This window comes from Leopardus geoffroyi, chromosome A3 (genome assembly GCF_018350155.1).
Source record: "Leopardus geoffroyi isolate Oge1 chromosome A3, O.geoffroyi_Oge1_pat1.0, whole genome shotgun sequence".
NCBI lineage: Eukaryota > Metazoa > Chordata > Mammalia > Carnivora > Felidae > Leopardus > Leopardus geoffroyi.
In genome coordinates this window covers 85612848-85638174 of record NC_059336.1, presented here as the reverse complement: position 1 = coordinate 85638174, position 25327 = coordinate 85612848, and the positions used below count along the sequence as shown (strand labels likewise).

The 25327-nt window shown below is 40.8% G+C and overlaps 1 protein-coding gene across 1 annotated transcript; it reads left to right on the top strand.

Moving 5' to 3' along the window:
- The first annotated feature begins 4712 nt into the window (after positions 1–4712).
- Positions 4713–24108, top strand: CNRIP1 (cannabinoid receptor interacting protein 1). Its single transcript, XM_045446291.1, has 3 exons — positions 4713–5511; positions 7788–7938; positions 23093–24108. The coding sequence occupies exons 1-3, from the start codon at positions 5333–5335 to the stop codon at positions 23255–23257; spliced, it is 495 nt and encodes a 164-aa protein (XP_045302247.1). The 5' UTR covers positions 4713–5332; the 3' UTR covers positions 23258–24108.
- The last annotated feature ends 1219 nt before the right edge of the window (positions 24109–25327 follow it).

The following is a 25327-nucleotide window of genomic DNA, read 5'->3' as shown; positions in this document are numbered from 1 at the left end:
ATGGTCAATTTTATATTATGCATATGTTTTAAAATTTTTTTTTAACATTTATTCATTATTGAGAGACAGAGAGAGACAGAGCACGAGCATGGGAGGGGCAGAGAGAGGGGGAGACACAGAATCCGAAGCAGGCTCCAGGCTCCAGGCTCCAGGCTCCAGGCTCCAGGCTCCGAGCTGTCAGCACAGAGCTGGACACTGGGCTCGAACCCACGAGCAGTGAGATCATGACCTGAGCCGAAGTCAGACACCCAACCAACTGAGCCACCCAGGTGCCCCTATATTATGCATATTTTAATCACAATTGTTTTTAAAAGGTTCGTATCTCTATGAAATCTAATTTTAATTGAATATTTATTTTGTGAACAAAAAGTGAGTACTGTTCTTCAGATTACATCCATGGCAGGAATTAACAAAAGTTTTATTTGGATGTCAATTCTTATGCTAAATTGATCCAGAACAAATGCAAGCAAGAACTGATATTAGGATCACCATCACTGAGCCAGAGTCTGCACACTAACTGCATGAGAAGGTAACCAGATTCCCCCAAGAGTCTAGCAGACAAACAGTAGGCCTGTTGCTCATCACCATGGCTACAAAATCCTTTGGGCATAAAGTAGGACCTGCATTCTTCAGAAATGGTCTGGGAGAATGGCTTTGCCTTCAAGTCTAGCAAATGAAACTCAGAGAGGGAGTCTTAATAAAATAGACAGTAAACTAGTTAAAATCTCTGCCACTGAGTCAGTCTGAGCAGGAGAGAGGAGTCTGGCACATCATAAATTACTGATACTGATGTTTTTTAAAAAAAGGAAGGAAGAAAGAGCTCCTGCAGGTGTTAAAAACTGAACATAGATTGAATGAAAAAGAAAGTAGCTAAGCATGCTGGGATTGGATTTTATGTATATGTATATGTATACACATACACACACACACAGAGCTATGTCTTATGTCATAATGCTGATTGCTTTTTGAAGCCTATTATGAATTTAACACAGAGACTGAAACAGTGAACATGGAAAGTTGCTAGGCTGGTTCCTCTGTCAAGCCCACCATTCACTCGGGCTAAATTTACCAATTTCCAAAAGAATATAATAATGGTTGCCCTGTTGATAGACAATGCTTAAAGTCATCAATTTGAGATAGTAACACCAGAGACCTTAAAAATATTTGGGGGGGTGGTGCCTGGATGGCTCAGTTGGTTAAGCATCTGACTTAGGCTCAGGTCATGATCTTGCGGTTTGTGAGTTCAAGCCCTGCGACGGGCTCTGTGCTGACAGCTCAGAGCCTGGAGCCTGCTTCAGATTCTGTGTCTCCCTCTCTCTCTGCCCCTTCCCTGCTTGTGCTTTGTCTCTCTGTCTGTCTCTCTCTCTCTCAAAAATAAACATGAAAAAAATATTTTTTTCAAATAAAAAAAGCTACAATTTATTAAGTATCTATATGTATCTGATACTCTTGCTTGTTTTATATAACCTCATTGGGTTCCATGAGCATCATATATGTTACCATTATCATTGAACAAATGAAAAACCTAGGGTTCTGAGAAGTTAAGTAGCTTGGCTTGTTCAAGGTTACTAGCACATAATCAGCAGAGCTGGGATACAAACACAGATCCATTAGACTCTATTCTCATACTCTTTGCACCTTTGTGTTAAAAATAAGAAAATTTCCAGTTACTTTTACATTTACTAACTCCATTTTAAGAAGTTGCATTTTATCATTCTGAAAATGTTATTCTTAATGCATTTTGCCCAGCATCTGTAACACCTATTTGAAAAGTAATTTATTTTTTTTCAGATGTTTTCCATTTTCTCATTTAATTCTCATAGTGTTGGGAAGGACATATTTTAATTCCCATTTTACACATAATGACAATTGAAATGCAAAGATCTTAAGCGCTTTGCATAAAGCCACTAATTAGTGGCTGAGCCAGCATTCAAACTGGAGTCATCGTACTCCACATCCAATACTCTTTTCAACACACAGGTGGAAGTTGACTTGAGACTGTGGCATTGCTGAACAAAAAGTGGAGGAAAACTAAAATTTCCAAAATGACTTTAAAATAATTCCAAAAGAGTATCACCCTCTTTCCAGTCCCTATCCACCAGAGTAACCAACATTACGCTTGTTGTGTACCTTCTAACTCTTTTTTAAAGGACTAATAAAAACAGATACACATTTATATGGTTTCAATTTTTTTTTTAGTGTTTTGTAATACTATCATCCTATAGATATTACTTGCAATTAGATTTTTTTTTTCAGTTTACATTACTTCAGATAAAGCATATGGGCCTAACTACTTTTCAAGATATGGGAGAATTGACATAAGAACATGTTTAAAACAAGGACAGAAATTCAATGCAACAAATATTTACAGAGCCCCTACTATGTGCCAGGCACTGTTCTATGCATTCTAGGTTACAGCAAAAGAACAAAACAAAAGTGTTTGCCCTTGGCCTGCCACAGTTTGCCATTGTGTACTGACCCCACTTTTACCAATAAGTTTTAGCATATGTGTATGCTAATACAACATACAATTTATTTTTTTAATTTTTTTTAACCTTTATTTATTTTTGAGACAGAGAGAGACAGAGCATGAACAGGGGAGGGTCAGAGAAAGAGAGGGAGACACAGAATCCGAAACAGGCTCCAGGCGGTCAACACAGAGCCCGACACGGGGCTCGAACTCACAGACTGCGAGATCACGACCTGAGCCCAAGTCGGACGCTTAACCAACTGAGCCACCCAGGTGCCCCACAACATATAATTTATTATATTAACAGTGGCACAAATTACATAGCATGGGTATATAATAACTTATTTATTGGTTGACATTCAGTTTATGCTTTGTTTTGATTTTTACAATCAATGATGCAATTAAGAGCCAAACTACATATATCCAATGTAATGATGATTTTATTTTTTCTGAAGAATTGGTTTTTAAAAGTAGGATTGCTGACCCAGCAATGTACGTACGTACATACATACATACATACATACATGGTTTAACTTTAACAAAATTTTTTAGATTTTTTATTTATTTTTTAAGTAATCTCTACACCCAACGTGGAGCTCAAACTCACAACCCCAAGATCGAAAGTTGCATGCTCTACCTGAGCCAGGCAGGAGCCCCATTTACAGTTTAACTTTTAATAAATTCATTAAATTACTTCCAATAAAAGGTTGTAGCAATTATATTCTTCCACCAGGTTATGACAGCGCTGATTTCCCTACCTCCTTACTATCACTGAATTTTAAGTCTTTAAACTGATAGACAAACTGATAGACAAACAAAAAAGTTCGATATTACTGACCTAGTTTGCATTCCCCTGGCTTTTCTACTAGAAATGACTAAGCATCCTGACATATGTTTATTGACCATTTGTATTTCCACTTAATATTAATTGCTAATATTAGAGTCAGGCACTGGAATGTGCGTCATCTCATTTGATTATCACAATAACCCTATCAGAGAGATAACGTTTTCTTCCTCTCCCCCTTTTGCAAATGAGAAAACCGTCTCCAAGAGGTTATGAAATTTGCCCAAGGTCACACAGCTGGCAAGGTGATCGAGTGAGGGTTTTAACAAGTCTGACTGTAGGGTTTCTGGGCTTAACTACTACATAAACTGCCTCTGCTGCCAAGGAACATTTTCAAGTCAATCCCTCCAGCTTCATTCCCTCCCTTCTAGGGAAGTCTGAACAACTTGGTTAAACTAGCAAATATTTAATCCTTGCAGAAGACACTATGGTAGACATTATTGGGTGATCTGAAGAAGAGATCCTGCCCCCAAATCTTATTGGGGAACCAAAGTACATTTTATGTAAGGAACATATGTATCAGGTTTTTAAAGGGATTTTATTTAATGTCAACAACTTCGGTGTGGTCAACAAACTTATCAATGTAGAGAAGTGAACAATCACACAAAACTCTGCAGCCTGACAGAATTTAATATTATTCAAGAGTAGTGTAGGGAATACGGCAAACAACTGCGAAATGAGAGTTAAAGCTGATGTAGCTTTAATGTAGGAAACAAATCACTTTTGAGATGATGTTATTTCTAAAGAAAAGCAATACTAACCTGGTTGAACAAAAACTACCGCACAGACCTCTCCCTTCCCATTCGTCCTCACCAACCAACTTCTCCATTCCCCAGGTGTGCTCAGTGGCTCTGGTACTATCCACCCAGGTGGTGCTGAAGCAGGTGCTTCCTCCCGTTTTGCGAAGCCATTTCCAGTACAGCCCTAATACCCTTGGTCTCCTCTTGCTTCCCAAATCATGAGCTGTCAACCGACTTCTCCCATGGAGACGCTCCAATCTCGCTCAATAGGAAATCTAAATTCTGCCTTGTCGCAAGGGGTGCCCTGCCAATAATCTTGTGACCAATTCCTCCTCTTGGCCATTGTCACAAGGGTTATTAGCTCATTTTTCAAGATTTATGTAAATATACGCGACTCATTACACCGTGTCATCCTTGAGAAAAAGATATACATAATAGAAATACACATCTACAAGAAGGTGGAGTTCCTTGAATATGTATTGGTTATTTTCTTTTCTTTTCTTTTTTTTTTTTTTTTTTTTTTTCTTGCGCACATTTCTAATCCAGTTTAGTTTGCTGGTCACATTAGATGGAATTGCGCCTTCCCTCGGCCATTTCCCCCAAGCTTTGGAAGGACTCATATTTCCTGACATCTAAATCACTGGCTAGCGGTTTCCTGCCCCGCTTCCCGTCTCCTTTTCGCCTCTCAGCCTCCTCCTGCCTGGCTGGGGCCCCGATTCGCCAGCAATGGTGTCCACAGCTCTCAGTCGACCGAAGTGGTATCCAGATTACGAGGTCTCGGTCCTTGGTGTAGTGTCGCTTAACCCCAGCACCCCAGTACCTCCTCCTTCCCAATCCTCTTCTCCGCCCGCCCCGCGTGGCTCTAGGAGGAGCCTAAATGTCCTCTTCCCCAGCTGAAGGGGATTGTGGTGCGTAAACAGGATTAACTCTCTCGCCCCCAGCTGCGCGGATCTGCCCCGGGCCTGCCGGCTGGAGCGAACCCATCAGTGCGCGGAGGGCGCAGCACCGGAGCGGGGGATGGGGCAGCTCCGGGCCTCGGAGCTATCTCCCGGGCGCTCTTCCTCGCCGAGTGGGGCGGGAGGCCACGGCCTCAGGAGGTGCTTCTCAAAACCCAGGGCGAACGGCCAGAACGGCGCGGGCTCTTAGCTGCAGCCTCCCCTCCGCCACCACCCTCTCCCGCCCCGTGCTTCCTCTCCGCCCCCCACGCTCCAGCCGCTCGGTCGCAGCCCGCGCAGTCCTCCGCCCCCCGGAGCCTCCGCGCCGGTCCCGCACCCAGCCATGGGGGACCTGCCGGGTCTCGTGCGCCTCTCCATCGCGCTGCGCATCCAGCCCAACGACGGCCCGGTCTTCTTCAAGGTGGACGGGCAGCGCTTCGGCCAGAACCGCACCATCAAGCTGCTCACCGGCTCCTCCTACAAGGTGGAGGTGAAGATTAAGCCCACCACGCTGCAGGTCGAGTGAGTAAGCGCGCGCACCGCGGCTGCCAGACCCCGCTAGGGGTCCGCGCGGAGGACTGAGGCCCCCGGGACAGCCTGAGCCTCTCCCCAGTCCCTCTGGCCTCGCGTCGCGCCCAGCGGGCCCAAGGGTGGGGGAAAGAGGTCAGTTCCCTGCTCTTTTTGGCCCCCTCCTCTGTTTTATGCTTGACTTTCCCTGTTCACGCTTCCTTCCACCCATTGCGGGGAGGGATGTTTAAAACAGCGTCAGGAAGCCAAGGTTGGGCCGAGGGTTTATTTTCTTGCAAATTTTTCATCCCTCTGCCCAGCCCTCGGCGCGGACCCCGAGGCATCCCGGGTGGTTCACCTACCGCAATCCCAGCCCTGTGGACTCGCCGGATTCAGCCAACCGCGAAGCTAAGGAGCGAGAAGGGCTGAGGAAATGAGGTGTAAAGGCGGGGATGGGATGATTATTGGGGTTCCCTAAGGGATACACCCTACTCCACCATCAGCCCTTATGTGACTGGAGACCTTGGGGCTGGAGTAGCAGCCATAAATCCGAGCTCAGCCTCCTCTGCTTGGGCCTAGTTTCCCGGTTTTCCTTGCCAGGTGTTTTTCATTTTCTCCTGATTTGTTTGTTCATCCTGGTGATGGTGCCTGGGATTAGCAACCTCCCTGCCACAAAAGGATGTTTCTTGGTTTATTTGTGGCAGGGATTATCTCTCCCCTGCTACCACAGTTTGGTTCACCCAGTAGACTTCTTCAGTATAGAATGGTGCGGTAGTTTATGGGGAAGTATCTAGGGATGGAGTCCGTTACCTCTCAGCTTCCACTTAAAGCATGGTGTGAAGTTTAATATGGAAAGGGGAAATAAACCAGCTTACACTATATCTACCATGTGCTGAGCTTGCAGGGCGGGGAAGGGTTTTGAATCCACCAGATACCTTGTATAGCTGAAGTGTCATCTGTAGTCATTAAATTCAATAAACTTGTATTGGCGTTCTAGGTATCAGGCCCTAATTCAAGGACCTAGAACAAAACTGGTTTGTTTCTGGTGCTCTGGCCCATCTACTTGTTACTGTCCCCCACAGCTACATGCACTGGTTACTTTCATTTCCCAGTGTTCTGTGCATCCCCATATGATCCAGACTTCCTTTCCCATCTTTCCTGGCAACCTCTTCTCCCAAGTTATCTGTTCTATAACACGTTTTCTTCAAGGCAGTTCTCTATTTTTTTTTTTAAACTAATCTAAAATGAATGTGTTGGGGTGCCTGGGTGGCACAGTCGGTTAAGCGTCCGACTTCAGCCAGGTCACGATCTCGTGGTCCTTGAGTTCGAGCCCCGCGTCGGGCTCTGGGCTGATGGCTCAGAGCCTGCAGCCTGTTTCCGATTCTGTGTCTCTCTCTCTGCCCCTCCCCCGTTCTCTGTCTCTCTCTGTCCCCAAAATAAATAAACGTTGAAAAAAATAAATAAAATAAATAAATGAAAATAAAATGAATGTGTTAATGACAACTATTTTTTCTATTTACACTTTAATTTTATCAAGTCTTTTTTTTTTTACTACCCTAACCTAGTAGTAGTTCTTAAACTTGAGTGTCTGTCAGAATCATCTAAAATGTTTATTAAAACACAGATGGCTGAGCCCCACCCTAGTTTCCAGTTTGCTATGTCTAAGGGTAGAGCTTAAAATTTTGTTTTAGGCAGGCGATGCTGACACTGCTGGTCTAGGAACATACCTTGAGAATCATTACCTTAACACAAAGGAATGATGTCAGTGAGAATTCCCGATTCTGTGGCTGGCTTTGAGTAGCCCAAATCATGGGACCTCTGATTGTTGGAACAGAAAAAATCATGAAATAACTAGTTCAGTGTTTCTCAACCCTACTTGCACGTTAGAATCACCTAGAGAACCTTAAGATAAATTTACCAGTGCCCAGACCACACCCAACCAGTTGAATTCTAAGTTCTAGGGTTGGGAATGGGGCTGGGTATAGGTAAGTTTTTCATAGCCCCACAAATGACAAACTATAGAGGAGGACTGATGGAGTCTGACTCAGCCTTGTACAAGTGTTCTGGATGAGAATACTGAGGTGAGTCCAGAGAGTTTAAGTAGTTGGTCTAGGGTCACGTGACTGGTTAGTTGGAGAACTCAAGACTCCTGACTTTTCAGAACTTTCTACAACACCAGAATGTCTCCTTTAGCCAAACCCGGTAGGATTCCTGCCTAGGGTGTGGTCCAGACCAGGATGGGGTACCTAAGCTAATTCCTACCATATATAGTTAACCTCTGTCCATTACAGGAACATTTCCATTGGTGGTGTGCTTGTCCCATTGGAGCTGAAGTCTAAAGAGCCTGATGGTGACCGAATTGTTTACACGGGCACATATGACACGGAAGGTGTGGCCCCAACCAAGAGTGGAGAACGGCAACCCATCCAGATCACAATGCCGGTAAGACCTGCATGGGGGTGTCAGGGCAAATGGAAACCATGGAAAAGAAAACAGTCACTATCTTCCCTTAAGAAATAAAAGGAAATACTATGAAATTATAAAATATTATTTTAATTCATAGTTTCATATTGGAATCTATTTGTCTATAATATCCCAATGCAGTTAATTAAATAATCCGTGCTTGTTCAATGGTCAGCTTCTTAGTAATTTCTTATATGGCAAAAATATTAAATCTCTTCCCACACTTTCTAATCTGTTCCATTGATCTGTCTATTCTTAGGCTAATACTGCATTGTTTTAAATGTATTGCTTTTATAATATGTGTTCATGTATTTTGTAACTGGCCACCTTACTAAATTTGCGTACTAAAATTTTTCATTTAATCTTAGGTTTTTCAGATAGGCAGTCATAATCTACATATAACTGTCATTTCCTGAATCTTGTTTCTAGCCTTACTGCACTGGCTAATGTTTTTAGAATAGTGTTGCATGCTAATGGTGGTAAGAGGTATCCTTGTCTTCAGGGTTTTACTATTAGGTACAATGTTAGTTTTAAATATTTATCATGTTAAAGCATCCTTTTTCTAGTTCACTAAGAGGTATTTTTTTTAGTTGGGAGATGTGTTGAATTTTATCTAATTCCTTTTCCCGTCTATGGAGATAATTGATCTACTTTGATACATTAATGTAAGAATTATATAATAAACTTTCCAATAATAAACTACCCTTTACTTCCTAAAATAAACCGTACTTAAATGTTATGTATTTTTTTAAAAATATCACTAAATTCAATATGCTAATATTTTACTTAGGATTTTTAGATTTTTATTTTATTAATTTTTTTTATTTGCTTGATTCATCAGCAAATGTGAGGATTTCTTACCTATCAGGCACTGGAGAGGATTAATGAACAAAATAGATATCCCTGTCTTCATGGGGCTTCTAATCTAGAGGAGGAAAACATACTTTATACATGATTATCAATAAATAAATAATTACTACTATACAAAATATATTGGAAAAGGTAGTAGTGCCTTTGGAGCATATACCAAGGGTCTTATCCTAATCCAAGATTTTGGGGTTGGCCTTATTGAAAAATAAACAAACAATAAATAAGAGGTGAGGGAGGAGGGAACACTTGAGGAAAGAGGAGCTACAGAGGTCAAGAGCTGGGGGAGAGTATAACGTGTTGTAACGAAGGAGAGAAACCCAGTGTGGGTGGAGCAGAGAGGGAAGCAGAGACCGCTCAAGATAGAGCTGGGGCAGCATAGGTGGATTTCACTACCTCATCTCCAAAGCCACTTGCAGTTTTAAAATGGTATAAGGGTTACAAATGTACCTAGTCAGGTGATGAAGGAAGTCAGATTCCCAAATACAGTTATTTAGGAACACACTGAATAGGTCTGAAGGCCAGCAAGTCCCTAGTAGGATTACTTTTTGATTGGGCACAGATACAGAGAGGAGAGGCTGGGAATATATCCTAGCATCTCAAGGATTTACCTATTTTTTTAACATGAAAAAAATTAAAACTTAAATGTGAAAAGGGGCACCTGGGTGGCTCAATCAGTTGAATGTCCGACTCTTGGTTTCAGCTCAGGTCAGATCTTAACGCTTTCATGAGTTTGAGCCCTGTGTGGGGCTCCACGCTGATAGTATGGACCCTGCTTGGGGGTTCTCTGTCTCTCCTGCTCTCTGCCCCTCCCCCACTCATGCTGTCTCTGTTTCTCTCAAAATGAATAAACTTTAAAAATGAAATAACATATCAAGTTTCAGAAATTTGAACAAAAACTTTTTAAATTTTTTTTTTTTTAGTGTTTATTTATTTTAGAGAGAGACAGAGCATGAGCAAGGGAGGGGCAGAGAGAGAGAGGAAGACATAGAATCCGAAGCAGGCTCCAGGCTCTGAGCTGTCAGCACAGTGCCCAATGCGGGGTTCAAACCCACAAACCTTGAGATCTTGATCTGAGCTGAAGTTGGACATGTAACCAACCGAGCCACCCAGGCACCCCGAGAAAAATTTTAAATCAACAGTAATCCCTACATCTTGACTCTGTTGATTTTCAGATTACCTTTCACATATATATAGTTTAGAGTTGCAGTCATTTTTATTATATAATCGTGCAACATTCTATACATATTCATTGTTATAATTTTAATGGCAACATAAGACTCTATAATGCTATGTCATAATGATTAGACTGTTCCCCAGAGATTAGGTATGTCAATTGTTCTCATCATAAAAAGTGCTATGATGAATAATTCTGTGCATATAACTACCTCAATAGGAGTAATATTATTTGGCCAAAAGAAATCCTTATGGCTGTTCCCACATATGGCCATTTGTTTTATGTTTTTTTTTTTTTTTTTAAGTGTTGTATGTACTCACTTTACAATGTTACCAGCAATACAGAAGTCTGCTATAATCATGACATAATGGGGAATTAGTTTAAAAAATAATACATTTTCTACTTTACAATTTTTACTATAATTTACAAGAATGAACAGTTCAACATTTAATTTTCTTTTTGTGTAAATTGGTTCTTTCATGTTTTGTCAATATTTCTATCAAAGATTTTTTTTTTTTAATTTTTTTTTCAACGTTTTTTATTTATTTTTTGGGGACAGAGAGAGACAGAGCATGAACGGGGGAGGGGCAAAGAGAGAGGGAGACACAGAATCGGAAACAGGCTCCAGGCTCTGAGCCATCAGCCCAGAGCCCGACGCGGGGCTTGAACTCACGGACCGTGAGATCATGACCTGGCTGAAGTCGGACGCTTAACCGACTGCGCCACCCAGGCGCCCCTCAAAGATTATTTTTTAAAAATCAGAGTCCTAGGGCATGCCTGGGTGGCTCAGTTGAGCATCTGACTCTTGATTTCAACTCAGGGCATGATCTCAGGGTCATGGGATAGAGCCCCTCATCGTGCTCTAAACTGAATGTGGAGCCTACTTAAGATATTCTCTCTCTCTCCCCTCTTTCCCCTCTCTAACCTCCATCTGCCCCTCTACCCTGCTCACACGCTTGCTAGCACTCTCTCTCTCTCTCTCTCTCTCAAATGAAATAAAGTAAGGGGCGCCTGGGTGGCTCAGTTGGTTAAGCACCCAGCTTCAGATCAGGTCATGATCTTGTAGTCTGTGAGTTCGAGCCCCACGTCAGGCTGTGTTCTGACCCCTCAGAGCCTGGAGACTACTTCAGATTCTGTATCTCTCCCTTTCTGCCCCTTCCCCACTCATGCTCTGTCTCTCTCTCAAAAATAAGTGAACATTAAAAAAAATTTTTTTTTTAATTTTTTTTTTTTTCAACGTTTATTTATTTTTGGGACAGAGAGAGACAGAGCATGAACGGGGGAGGGGCAGAGAGAGAGGGAGACACAGAATCGGAAACAGGCTCCAGGCTCTGAGCCATCAGCCCAGAGCCTGACGCGGGGCTCGAACTCACAGACCGCGAGATCGTGACCTGGCTGAAGTCGGACGCTTAACCGACTGCGCCACCCAGGCGCCCCCAAAAATTTTTTAATAAAATGAAATAAAGTAAAATAAAAAAGTGGAGTTCTCATGAAGATTTTTTTTATCTGTCATATCTGTCGTATTTCTCTCACTATTGCTTTGCTTACTTTAATTTTCCCATTGTGAAGAAACATAATTACATTTAAATCTCTCCTTTTCCTTTATGATTTCTTCTATTTAAAACTGAGAAAGTTATTTTTCCAGAGTTGACAGTTTATTTTGATCTTTCCATAATTTTAGATTTTATGTTATTTAACTTTCTGCTCATTCAAACTTGATTTATATGTTTATACTATAGATCATCTTACAAAGGATTTAAGATTGTATTAGCATTTTTTGAGTCCCAGTAGTAAAGCCCAGGTTCTTACCTATAATAACCACATCTAGAAGCAAGTGCTTGATAGTTGATTGTTCCGACAATGACCACACTGGTCATGAGCATTGTCCATGTACTTGTATGGTATCTGTAATAGGCTGATTCTAAGGAAAAAATTGAAGTTATAGAAGATTTCCTGATAAAGTCAGCAGACTTAATGTTAAATTCAAATTTCATTCTAGTAATGAAAGCCTCACATAGCCTTTAACACTATTTTATGACTTTTGTCATCAGTGTTTCAAGCTTAAGTATTGTAAATTACAGACACAACCACACTTTCACAGACAATAAGGAAGTCTTGAAATGTCCAAGGAAATCCAATTAAGTAGGTGAATCCAGCAAGGGAAACTGAATTAAGGGTATACAAGAGAAACTTCTTAGAAGTGTAAAGTTACTTCAAAGTATTTTTTTTTATCTTTGGATAAATAATGCTGGGATTATTGGCTATTTGGCAGGGCGGGGGGGAGGGGGGAGGGGCAGGGAATCACTGTTATTCTTTCCTGATATCATACCTCAAAATATATTTCAGATGGATCAAGGGGTTAACTGTAAAAAGTCAACTTCTTAAAAAAATTGGCTTGAAAAGAATTAACTTAAACCTGAAAGAAATGGAAGATATCCAAAGCTAAAAATTGAAAGTTTTGATTAAATGCAATGTAAAGTTTCTGTCAAACATCATAAAGTTAAATTTTCATTAAAACATTTTAAAAATTTTTTAACATTTATTTATTTTTGAGGGAGAGAGAGAGAGACAGAGCGCGAACTGGGGAGAGGCAGAGAGAGAGGGAGACACAGAATCTGAAACAGGATCCAGCACAGAGCCTGACATGGGGCTCGAACTCACAAGCTGTGAGATCATGACCTGAGCCGAAGTCGGATGCTTAACTGACTGAGCCACCCGGCACCCCATCATTAAAAGACCATTTAAATTAAAAGGCAAATAGCAATTGGTGAAAAACTTATTTGTAACATGCATAGTATCCTAAGCTATGTTGCCTTGATTTTCAGCCACTGCCCACACAGACCTTGCTTGCTGCCATTAGTGACTTTTCACAGCCCTTTACTACCCACTGAAGCTGAAGGCAGGAAGTAGTCAAATGATATCTGACTTAGGCTGATGGCAGTGGTCTGTTTATTCAGATAATTCCAGAGGCCCCAGCACTGGGAGTGAATAAAGTGATACCCAACTCTTAAAGCTCTCAACCTGCACTTCAAACACCAGCACTGATTTGTACCTTAATGTGACTGATGCCCCACTCAGTCCCTCCAAGGAGAGAGTCCAGGTGGAGATTCTGTTGGCACAAATCATCCCATTCCCCTTTTGTTGGCCCTCTTCAGTGGGAGGCTGGTGGGAGTTTGAAGGAACAAAAAGGGCAGGGACTTATAGGAGCTTGTTAGGAGGCTATGTGCACAGAGGTAGGTAGCCTTACACATGTCTTCCCAAATAGAAAAGTTGTTCCTCATGTCAGCTCTGTGGAGTCATTTGGCAAGATCTGTAACTTAATATACAAAGAATTCTTAGAAACCAGTGAGAAAAAGATAACCATGGGATGTGGCAAATGGAAAAATAAGCAAAAAAAAAAAAAAAACAAAAAACAAAAAACAATTCACAGAAGAGGAAATACAAGTGACCAATATATATATTTTTAAATGGCTTGATTTTACTATTGTTAAAAACAAAAAACCCTACAAATAGTGCAATGCCAATTTTCACCTACAAAGTTGGTGAAATATTAAAAAATAATACCAGTTCAATGCGAGCATATTTCTTAATGAAATATAGTAATTTTTATAACTTGATATTGTATCCTACAAACTTGCTGAATTCACTTATTAATTTTAGTAGCTTTTTATTAGATTGCTTAGTATTTTCTGCAGAGTTGTTCATCTATAAATAGAAGCAGTTTTACTTTCCCTTTTTTTTCCCCCTCTTGCCTTAAGGTACTGGCTAGGACCTTCAACACAGTGCTAAACAGAAGTAGTAAGAGCTGATGTTCTTGCCTTATTTCCAATCTTACAGGGAAAGAACTCATTCTCTTACCTTTAAGGGTGATATTAACTATAGATTTTTTTTTAATTTTTTTTTCAACGTTTTTATTTATTTTTGGGACAGAGAGAGACAGAGCATGAACGGGGGAGGGGCAGAGAGAGAGGGAGACACAGAATCGGAAACAGGCTCCAGGCTCTGAGCCATCAGCCCAGAGCCCGACGCGGGGCTTGAACTCGCTGACCGCAAGATCGTGACCTGGCTGAAGTCGGACGCTTAACCGACTGCGCCACCCAGGCGCCCCTATAGATTTTTTTTTATCAATGCCCCGTAGTCAGATTAAAGAACTTTCTTTCTAGCCCCAGTTTGCTGAGAGTTTTTATCATGAATGGATGTTGAATTACCAAATGTTGAATTATCCATCTATGGATATGGCTTTTCTTCTTTATTAAAAAAAAAAAAAAAAATTTTTTTTAACGTTTATTTATCTTTGAGACAGAGACAGAGCATGAACGGGGGAGGGGCAGAGAGAGAGCGAGACACAGAATCGGAAACAGGCTTCAGGCTCTGAGCCATCAGCCCAGAGCCCGACGCGGGGCTAGAACTCACGGAGCGCGAGATCGTGACCTGAGCTGAAGTCGGACGCTCAACCGACTGAGCCACCCAGGCGCCCCTCTTCTTTATTTTTGTTAATACGGGGAATTACAGGGATTTTAAATTATTCAACCATTCTTGAGTTCCAAGGATAAACCTCTCTTGGTACTGTTGTAAGATCCTATTTCTAGATTTGATTTATTAATATTTCAAGCAAATAAAAGTTAAAAGCAAATTTTATGCATAAGTCCATGAGGAATTTTTGTCTGTAATTTACCTTGTAGTATCTTTGTCATTTGTGTTAGGGTAAAACTGGCTTCATAAAATGAATTAAGGGGCAGCTGGCTGACACAGTCAGAAGAGCATACAACTCTTAATCTCTGGGTTGTGAGTTCGAGCCCAACATGGGGTATAGAGATTACTAAAAAATAAAGTCTTTAAGGGGTACCTGGGTGGCTCAGTTAGTTAAGCATCTGACTTCGGCTCAGGTCATGATCTCATGGTTCGTGAGTTCAAGCCCCGCATCAGGTTCTGTGATAACAGCTTGTAGCCTGGAGCCTGTTTCAGATTCTGTGTCTCCTTTGCTCTCTCTGCCCCTCCCCCACTTATGCTCTGTGTCTCTCTTTCTCTCTCAAAAATAAACATTAAAAATTTTTTAATTAAAAGATCTTTCATAAATAAATAAATGAATAAACAATAAAATGAATTGAGAAGTGTCCCTTCCTCTCTTGTCTAAAAGAATTTATGTAGAATTGTTATTTTTCCCTTAAATGCCTGAATTTATCAGTGAAGCCATTTGGGCCTGAAATTTTCTTTCTGGGAAGATTTTTAACTTTGGATACAATTTCTTCAGTAGATGGAGGTCTACAAATAGCCTGTAGCTTTCAAGGATTTTGTCCATTTCATTAACTGTATTGGTATAAAGTTGTTCCTAATTTAAAGTCTTTAGGATCTATAGTGATAATATCTCTTTCATTCCTGATATTGGTAACTTGTTTTCTTTTTCTTGCTCTGTTTTTCTAGGGGTTTATCAATTATTAAATTTTATTTGTTTATTTATTTAAAGTAGGCCCCAAACCCAGTGTGGGGCTTGTACTCACGACCCTGAGATTAAGAGTCACGTTCTCCACTGACCAAGCCAGCCAGATGCCCCTACGGTTTATCAATTTTTTTTTTTAATTTTTTAATGTTTGTTTATTTTTGAGAAAGAGCAAGGGAGAAAGAGCATGAGTGGGAGAGGAGCAGGGAGAGAGGAAGACACAGAATCTGAAGCAGGCTCCAGGTTCTGAGCTGTCTGCACAGAGCACGACGTGGGGCTCAAACTCACAAACCATGAGATCATGACATGAGCCCAAGTCAGATGCTTAACCAGCTGAGCCGCTGAGGCACCCCAGGGTTTATCAATTTTTAAGACCTCTTCCAAAAGCCAGATTTTTGGTTTCATACTTTTTCTTTGCACTTTTTTTCTCTAGAGTCTTATAGTCTTTATCATTTTCTCTTTTCTGTTTCATTGATTTCTACTTTTTATTATCTTCTCTACCACTGGACTGACTAAAATTAAGAGGACTGGCAATGCCAACTGTTGGATAGGATGTAGAGCAACTGAAATTCTCATATTGCTGGTAGGAATGTAAAGTGGTGCAATCAGGAAAAGTTTGACAGTTTCCTATAAAGTTAAACGTACTGTATAATTCACAGAAGTTTTAGTCCTATCTGTTCAACTAAGAGAAATGGAAAACGCGTATTTACTAATAAAACTTCAAAAGGTACAGGAGTAGAGAGGCTTGGAATCTGGTAGGAACTGATAGATCACTCCACGCTAAAAGTCACAGATGCGTATTATACTGAATTTGTTTACCAATGAAGTAACATCATGCTTCTACCAATATAATGTTGCTCTGTGCTCTCAAGTCAATGGATTTCTGAGTGACCTTATTTTTGGTGAATTTCATATGTCTCTAATGGAAGTGGGTGGCGTGAGAGAAGTACTCTAATGATTCTAGGCCAACTGGTTGTAGGACCATCGATATTATTTAAAACAAACTTTTCAGACTCCTTATTTGTTACTGAAGATGACAGATGAGTCTCCTCTCCATGGAACTGGATGCTTCTCTTCCATATCAGTTGTAAAATAAAAACATACCAAGGCTTGCAACTTGTACAGACAAATAGCAAATAACATGTCCAGGTCTATAGTAAAGTGTCACTTTCAGAATACAGTAGACTGGGTGGCTTAAACAACAAATATTTATTTCTCACAGTTCTGGAGGCTGAATTCCAAGACCAAGGCACTAGCAAATTTGGTGTCTGATGAGAGCCCTCTTGTTGGTTTAAACAGTTGCTTTCGGGGCGCCTGGGTGGCGCAGTCGGTTAAGCGTCCGACTTCAGCCAGGTCACGATCTCGCGGTCTGTGAGTTCGAGCCCCGCGTCAGGCTCTGGGCTGATGGCTCAGAGCCTGGAGCCTGTTTCCGATTCTGTGTGTCTCTCTCTCTGCCCCTCCCCCGTTCATGCTCTGTCTCTCTCTGTCCCAAAAATAAATAAACATTGAAAAAAAAAATTTATAAAAAAAAAAAAATAAACAGTTGCTTTCTTGCTGTATCCTCACATGAAAAAGCATAGAGACATCATCCCTTTTTGTCTATTTTTATAAGGGCACTAATTCCATTCACAAGGGCTCCACCCTCATGAACTAATTTCTTCTGAAAGGCCCCACCTCCAAATACCATCACATTGGGAATTTAGGCTTCAACATATGAATTTGCAGTGGGGGGGGGGGGGGGGCGGCGGATACACACATTCAGTGCCTAGTAGTGTCCTAAAGCGTTCTACATATGACAATCCATTCATGTTCTTAAGGAGAAAAAAGAAAAATTGTTCCATTAACTCTTATCTCATTTGCTTATATAAGCAGTTTGGTTTAGTGATAATAGCTACTAGATAGGAATTAGGAAACCTAAGTTCTTGACTTTCTCCTATCATTAGTTAGCTGCATAGTCTAGACCTAGGGCAGTCACTTAACCTCTCTGAATCTTAGGTCTTTCATCTGTAAAATGGAAATGCTAAAACTAGTCAAAAGACCAGAGTAGAATGACATATGTAAGGTATTATATAAAATAAGAAGTGCTATACAAATGCAGAGAATCATACCTGTGTAAATCACATCACCCAGGGAGCCTGACTGGGTAAGTTTTCCTTGGAAGGCACAGATGGGTTGGGAGGGAGTAGAGAGCCTGTGTAGTTGCTTCTGTTCTTTAAGAAGAATATCAGCTTTTGAGACCCCATCTGCTCCTATATCAGAGGAGAAGAAATTCTCAGCTAGGTGTTGAGGCATCCTGGAAATAGAACTCCAGAAGAAAGACCAGGAAGAAGGCTAATGGGAAGTTAGGACGAGTAAGGCATGGGGAAATATATGCATAGGTAGCAGCAATTAACTACAATATGACCTTGGGTCCAGTACTAATGAAAGAAAAAAACAGGGTGCCTGGATGGCTCAATCTGTTGAGCATCTGACTCTTGATTTCAGCCCAGGTCATGATCCTAGGGTCATGGGATCTAGTCCCATGTTGGGCTCTGAGCTGGTGCTGAGTGTGGGTGTGGAGCCTGCTTAAGATTCTCTCTCTCTCTCTCTCTCTCTCTCTCTCTCTCTCTGCCCTTCTTCCCTGCTCATACTCTTCTTTCTCTCTCAAACTTTAAAAAAAAGAATGAATTCCCCCAAATCGGGTAAACTAAAAGACTTGGAGATGTATGACTTAGAGAAACAGTTTACCAGTATCGGCACTGGAGAAAGTAGCTATAATGTATGGACTCACAGAATTATGATAGTAGCCAATAAAACTATTACAAATCCCAAGCATATGCAGCTATTAAAGAGGAAGGTACTTTATAATTCAGTTTTCTGGTTTCTGTTTTCATTGACGTTCAAGTACACATTTAGTATTTCGTTCAGCTACTGAAGAGCTAAGATTAAGCCTTTAAGATACATCAGGCTCTGTTCTGACAGCGTGGAGGCTGCTTGGGATTCTCTCTGCCCCCCACCCATACTTCCTCACATGCACTCTCTTTTTCTTTCTCTCAAAATAAAAATAAACCTTTTTTAAAAAGAGGGAAAAAAATGAATTAGAAGCACCTAAACATTCCATATCTTTTAGCTCTAACTGTTGCTGTCAGCAGATTTCTATAGTGGTCTCCTGTGTTACCTTGAGACTTTCTTAATTTTTAGGTTATTCAGATACAGTGTCACACCTTAAGGTTTTTCTTCCCTGTAGTCATAATCATCTTTGTTTTTGCAACCAACTTTTATTTATTTATATCTATTTCAAGAAAGGCCTCGGTGTTGTTTCTCCCACTTACCTAGCATGGTCTCAAGCTGCTTTCCTCAAAAGATTAGCTGGTATGTGTAAAATATTTTTATAGCTTAATGTAATTCAATTGTACTTAAAATGTGCAGTGCCCTGTGCTGGTCAAATAATAATAATAATCCCTCTTTAAAAATCTTGGTCATTTATAAAATGAGATTTCAATTTATTCTTCCCATAACGACCCTACTGTCAACAAAGCTGTGATCTTTTCATTACTATATATGTATCCTTGATAGAATTTATAAAACTGCTAGGGTTAGGGGGATATATATGTTAATTTTTTAGGGATGACAAATCCATTTCACCCTTTAAAATATTCTGATTATAGGGGTTTCTGGGTGGCTCAGTTGGTTAAGTGTCTGACTTTGGCTCAGGTCATGATCTCATGGTTTGTGGGTTCAAGCCCCACGTGGGGCTCTGTGCTGACAGCTCAGAGCCTGGAACCTCTTTCAAATTCGGTGTCTCCCTCTCTTTCTGTGTTCCTCCCCTGCTCACTCTGTCTCTCTCTCTCTCAAAAATAAATAAACATTAAAAATAAAATAAAAACAAAATGTTCTGATTATAAAAGTAACATATTTATTGCAGAAAATTCAAGTAGAAAAGATGGAAAAACACTCAATTTCTTTACTTAGAAACTTTATTGTTAATATTTTTCTGCTATCTTTTTTATGTCTTATGTTACATACTGGAGCTCATACTGTATATATACTGTCTTTATCCATCTTTTGCTTGTTGATATTGTTCTAAGCATTTTCTCTCATCATTAAAAACCCCAAATTCCTGTGAAATGGTTATATAAATCCATCATATGGATATGCCACCACTTCTATTATATGACCCTGAAGTTGGATGCTTAAATTGCTTCTGGTATTCAGAAATTTTTACCAAGTCGATAGGTGAATAATATCTCTGTAAAAGTTCACATGTATTTTTAATTTTTTATTGTAGAGAGAGAGCATGCACATGACTAGGGGAGAGGAGCCGAGATTGGGGGGAGAGAGAGAGAAAGAGAGAGGGAGGGAGGGAGGGAAAGAATCTCAAGCAGGCTGCACACTCCATGTAGAGCCTGACACAGGGCTTAATCCCACAGCTCTGGGATCATGACCTGAGCTGAAATCAGGAGTTGGATGTTCAACGGACTGAGCCACCCAGGGTCCCCTAATATTACATTAGAAGATTTTTCAGATGTTAGCTATTTTTTTCTTTTTAATGAATGTGTTCCAGTTTTATCCAAATATTCATAGTAGCTTACTAATTAATCATATAATCTTTTATATTCAGGATGTTAACTATTTGGTAATATCTGTTGTAAATACAGTTTAGCTTAATTTTCCTTTCTGATTATAAAAACTAAATCATTGAATTTTGAAAATACAAATAAGTATACAGGATAAATAAAACCCATTCCATCAGTGTTTCTAACATGAATATGTGTATTTTAATTGAATTAATGCCAGATGTTCTTGTTGGTACTCTGCTTAGTTCAGGTAACAATGGAGAATAATAGAAAAAGTTTATTAAATATCTACATTTAGTGGGAAACTGGGTGGCTCAGTCAGTTAAGCAGCCGACTTAAGCTCAGGTCATGATCTCATGGTTTATGAGTTCAAGCCCCTCATCAGGCTCTCTACTGTCAGCACAGAGCCCACTTCAGATCCTTTGTCTCCTACTCTCTTTGCCCTTCCCCTGCTCTTTCTCCCTCTTACAAAAATAAATGTACATTAAAAATAATAAATTTTTGCATTTAGAATTTCTATATAGTATTCCACTGCATAGATATACCATAAAACTGTCTTAAAGATAGGCATTTAGTGTTCAGGTTTTCACTACTATAATAAAGACTGTGTTATTTATTTATTTATTTGTTTATTATTTATTTAGAGAGTGAGAGTGAGCGTGAGTATGCAGCGGGGTGAGGGATGGAGTGGGAGGGAGTAAGAGCAGGAGAGAGAGAATCTCAAGCAAGCTCCATGCTGTCATCATGGAACCCAATGAGGGGCTGGATGCTAGATCCCCAGAACTGTGAGATCATGACCTGAGCTGAGAGCAAGAGCCCATCGCCTAACCAACCAAGCCGCCCAGGCACCCATCACTGTGATGTTCTTAAGATAAATTAGAAGTAGAATTGCTCAACCCAAGTATATTCACTCTTTAACCCTTTCTAAAGCCTGTACAATTCAATTCCCACTGGCAGTGTTTAGGATATCTGTTTCCTTGTAGCTCACTAAAAATCCATATTTCTTTTTTTTTTTTTTTTAACCAACTTTGAGGCGTAGTTTCCATGTAATGAATGCACTCATTTTAAGCATACTGACCAATGAGCTTTGACAAATATACATATACTTGTATAACCACCACCCCAGTCAAGATGTAAAACATTTTCCCCAAAAAAGATCCCTCTTGTAGATTTTCATCAATCATTAATCCCTTCCTCCTACCGCAGGTTCTTTTTTGATTTTTTTTTTTTTTAACATTTGTTCATTTTTGAAAGGCAGAGATAGAGTGTGAATGGGGGAGGGACAGAGAGAGAGGGAGACACAGAATCTGAAACAGGCTCCAGGCTCTGAGCTATCAGCACAGAGCAGGACGCAGGGCTCAAACTCACGGACCACGAGATCGTGACCTGAGCCAAAGTCAGCCACTTAACCGACTGAGCCACCCAGGTGCCCCCCCTTCCACCGCAGGTTCTAAGTAACCCCAGATGCTTCCTGCTTCCTGTCAGCATAGGTTGTATTCCATCACTATAGATTGGAGAGATAGACAGACAGGCAGACAGACAGACAGGTGTGGGGGGGGGGGGAAGGGAGGGAGGGAGGGAGATGGAATGGAAGCATATAGTATATGTGTTCTTTGGGATCTGAATTCTTTTGCTCAGCACATCTTTGAGATCCATCGTTGTTGCTGCCTGAATCATTATGTTTCTTTTTATTGTTGAGTAAAATGCCATTTTATAGATATACCAGAACTTGTTTATCACCAAGTGAGTAATGAAACATTGGGTTGATTCCAATCTGGGGCTATAGTGAATAAAGCTACCGTATACTTATACAGGTCTCTAGACTGTTAAGCCGTGATCCACTAGAAAAAGGTTCTTTTCTTACCTGGGGAAAGAGTTGGGGACTCTAGGTATATCACCCATTGTTTCCAGTCAGGCAGATTTCTCAAAGGAAAGCCAAACCTTGTTTTGGAATCAAATTAGCAGGATGAGGCAATGGTGCAGGATATAATTTTGAGAGCATCTTGGAAAGCCATCTGGGAAGCACCTGATCATCCTCCTCCTGTAGCAGCCTCAAGCATAAGGCTCCTGTTGCTCACTGCCCTGCCACCCTCCACGTCTTCTGGCTCCTGACAAGTCTAAGAATTCTGCCAAGTCAGTCCCTCTCCCTTCCCATGACAGGAGAGGGTCAGAGGAGAAAATAATGTCAGGCATCATGCTGTGTAATGCCAGATCCCCTAAATAGCTCCAGGAGGCAGTAGCAGGGTCAGGCTACCCTGCAGGCCACTTGAGCACCTGCCCAGTGGCCTCTAGGCTATTCTATGCCCTCTTCTTAGCCACATGGGAATTGTATGCTTATGGCTCAGGAAAAATCTGTGCAGTGACCCGCAGGGCCTACCTTCTGGAATTAAAATGCAAACTTCTTGAGGGCAAGAATCACATCTTATACACATTTTTATATGTGTAAGGCACATAGTAGGCACTTAAATATGGCTTTTGATAATGTGTAATCAAAGCCTGAGACATAGGCCTGGATTCCTGACTTATAAAACTCAATGGTATTTGCAAAAGTTGAAGAAGGGGGTCTTAAACAATCAAATGCTAAGAAAATATTTTCCCCTGGAATTGAAATTAATGATGGAAGGGCAATTGTGTCTTATGTTTAGTGACATAGTTCATATGTTATTTCATACAACTGTCTTTTGAAATAGAAACCAAAAGATAATCATTAATGACTATTCCCTCTCTTCTTCCTTATCCCCCTTTGTAACAAGCTCTGAAATTTTGAGATTCAAAGAGTGGTTTCCAATAATTAAATCTGGAAAACAGATAAATTTGGGGAGTTATTTTTATTAAAGACAGTGTGACAGCAAATGCCACTGGTACAATGGGAATAAGATTCTACAGAGGGGGAAAAAAGTGGTTTACAGCTTTTCAGGAAAATATCTCACATAATAAAGGAAAACAGTGCATTAAAATAAAGGCCTAAGCTTTGCAGACCAAAAGAATCCTGACTGATTACTATTGATTATGCAGGATCTCTGTCACTACCATTAGCTCTTACCTGTTGCTTATGGCACAATGAGGTTTTTATGGGGCGTGTCTCTCTTCCCTCAGTTCACTGACATTGGGACCTTCGAGACAGTGTGGCAAGTCAAGTTCTACAATTACCACAAGCGAGATCACTGCCAATGGGGAAGCCCCTTCTCTGTCATTGAATACGAATGCAAGCCCAATGAGACACGTAGCCTCATGTGGGTGAACAAGGAGTCCTTCCTCTGAAGATGGCTCTTTTGGATGTTGCTGGACAATCTCTTCAAAACCCTACGTTTAGATAACCCAGCACAAGCCTTCACCAAGGCACACCACAGCGTTGCTGTTACCCATCGGGTGCTGATGACCTACTAGCCCCGACTATTTTGAAAGTGTAATTCCCTTCTGATGCAATGCTCCTGACGTAAAAGATTGTGAGTGATGTACCATCCCCAAGAAGATCCCTTTCTGTATTCTGTGTTGGTGTTCCTGCATCCAGTTGTTCCCGGTCATGCCGTTGACCGCTTGTGAGGAGCTCAGTGGAATTGCAGACATATCCCCTTCTTAATGATTCCACTGAATGTGGTGTTTTGTTTCCAAGTTGAGTGATTTCCCCCTTTTTTTTTTTTGTAAAATGCTAAATAAAAAATAACAATGTGTTGTGGGTTCTCTCCCAAGTGTAATATGGTAACATGTAACTTGCAATGTTATGTGGCTCTCTAAGCAGGCTTGGTGAAAATGTAATACAAACAGCAGTGAGTTGGACTCAGATGCTGTGCTTCCTATAAACAGCTCAGCTTTTTCAGGGAACAATAATGACAAATAAAAGGACAAATATTTAAGAAGTATTTATAACACATTAAAACTCTTTCAAGTAACTTAAGGTATTCTGTTATGGCCTAACAGAAATGGGAAAAGGCATCATTGGGGTCCACTGTTAAGGTGTCAGAAGTTGTAGGGTTACCCTTTTGGCAAGCTACCCTAGTACTCAAACATGCATATGATGGCATCCCTACGTTCCCCTTCACTTGAACTTTGTAAAATTGTGTATGCAACTGTAATGAACTTTTGATATTTCTTAATAAAGGTATTAAAAATCATGCCTTGACTTGCCTTCTTAATTTGGTTACTATCTGTCTAGCAGGTGGATCACTGCTTCAGGTTAGCCCTATTCAGCAATCCAGCTAAATTGCAGGATAAGGAGGATATACCTGGAGTAGAATTAGCACACTTAATCATAGATCAGCTTTGACAGTCAACACTCCAGCCAGCTCTAACAAAGTTAGCAGAGACTCTGGCACTTGGTGAGCAATCAGAAAAGCTTATCCTGGGGCGCCTGGGTGGCTCAGTTGGTAAAGTGTCTGACTTTGGCTCAGGTCATGATCTCATGGTTCATGAGTTTGAGCCCAGCGCCAGGCTCTCTGCTGTCAGTGTGGAGCCCACTGCGGCTTCTCAAACTCCCTCTCTCTTTGGCCCTCCCCTGCTTGCTCACTCTCTCTCCCAAAAATAAGTAAACATTTATAAAAAAGAAAATGTTTGCCCTGTCTTCTCTCCGCTCCTTCTTCCACAATGACCAGTCTCATCAGCTGGCTATGTAGCTGAGCAGCCTGAGGACACACTACTGTAATAGAGCACGTACACCAGGGTAGAGACCTCCTTGCTTGCTCCCAGGGTACTGCAAGTTAGGTGACACAAAGCCCTTACTCCATGCAGTTTGAGGGTAAATTCCCTGAGAAGGAAAGAAACTTTTTCTGGAAAAGTAACATACTACTCTGCAACAGTATTGTCATGTTCACTTGAGAAGAACAGATCCTACCGTGTTGGGAAAAGTTAGCTGTGGCTTTGCTTTTTTTGCTACCTGCAAAGCCTTTGTAGGAATATGCTAGGTTAATGGAAGTGTAAGCCGTTTATCGTAGAACCACATTGGCAAGGCTGGCCTCAAACCCTTTGCTCCTCTAAGTCACGTACCTGTAATGAGGCTGTACCGCCAGCAGGGCACAGCAATGCCTTGGGTTTAGGCTAATCATGAGCGATGTTGAAAGAGAGCAGTGTGTTTCTCAATTCATTTGTCAAAAATAATAGCGTCTATTACAACTGCTAAACACAAGCATTAATCCATTCCTAACCTCTGTATTTTAAAAACCAACGTTCAATTATTTGAACAGACATTGAGATAAGTAATGGATTTACTACAGACAGAGGCTTAAGTTTTCTTCCAGAGTATCCAATAGAAATGCAGGCTTACAGGCGGTGGGAAAACGTGAAAATGATATCTTCTAGTCTTTTGAAGCATTCGATTAGGAAATACTTTCATTTGTG

Bases quoted from the DNA above. Each gene is read 5' to 3' on its own strand.
- CNRIP1 (XM_045446291.1), top strand. From the start codon at position 5,333: ATGGGGGACCTGCCGGGTCTCGTGCGCCTCTCCATCGCGCTGCGCATC. The intron at 5,512-7,787 runs GTGAGTAAGCGC...TGTCCATTACAG, and splicing joins CCCACCACGCTGCAGGTCGA to GAACATTTCCATTGGTGGTG. The intron at 7,939-23,092 runs GTAAGACCTGCA...CTCTTCCCTCAG, and splicing joins CCATCCAGATCACAATGCCG to TTCACTGACATTGGGACCTT.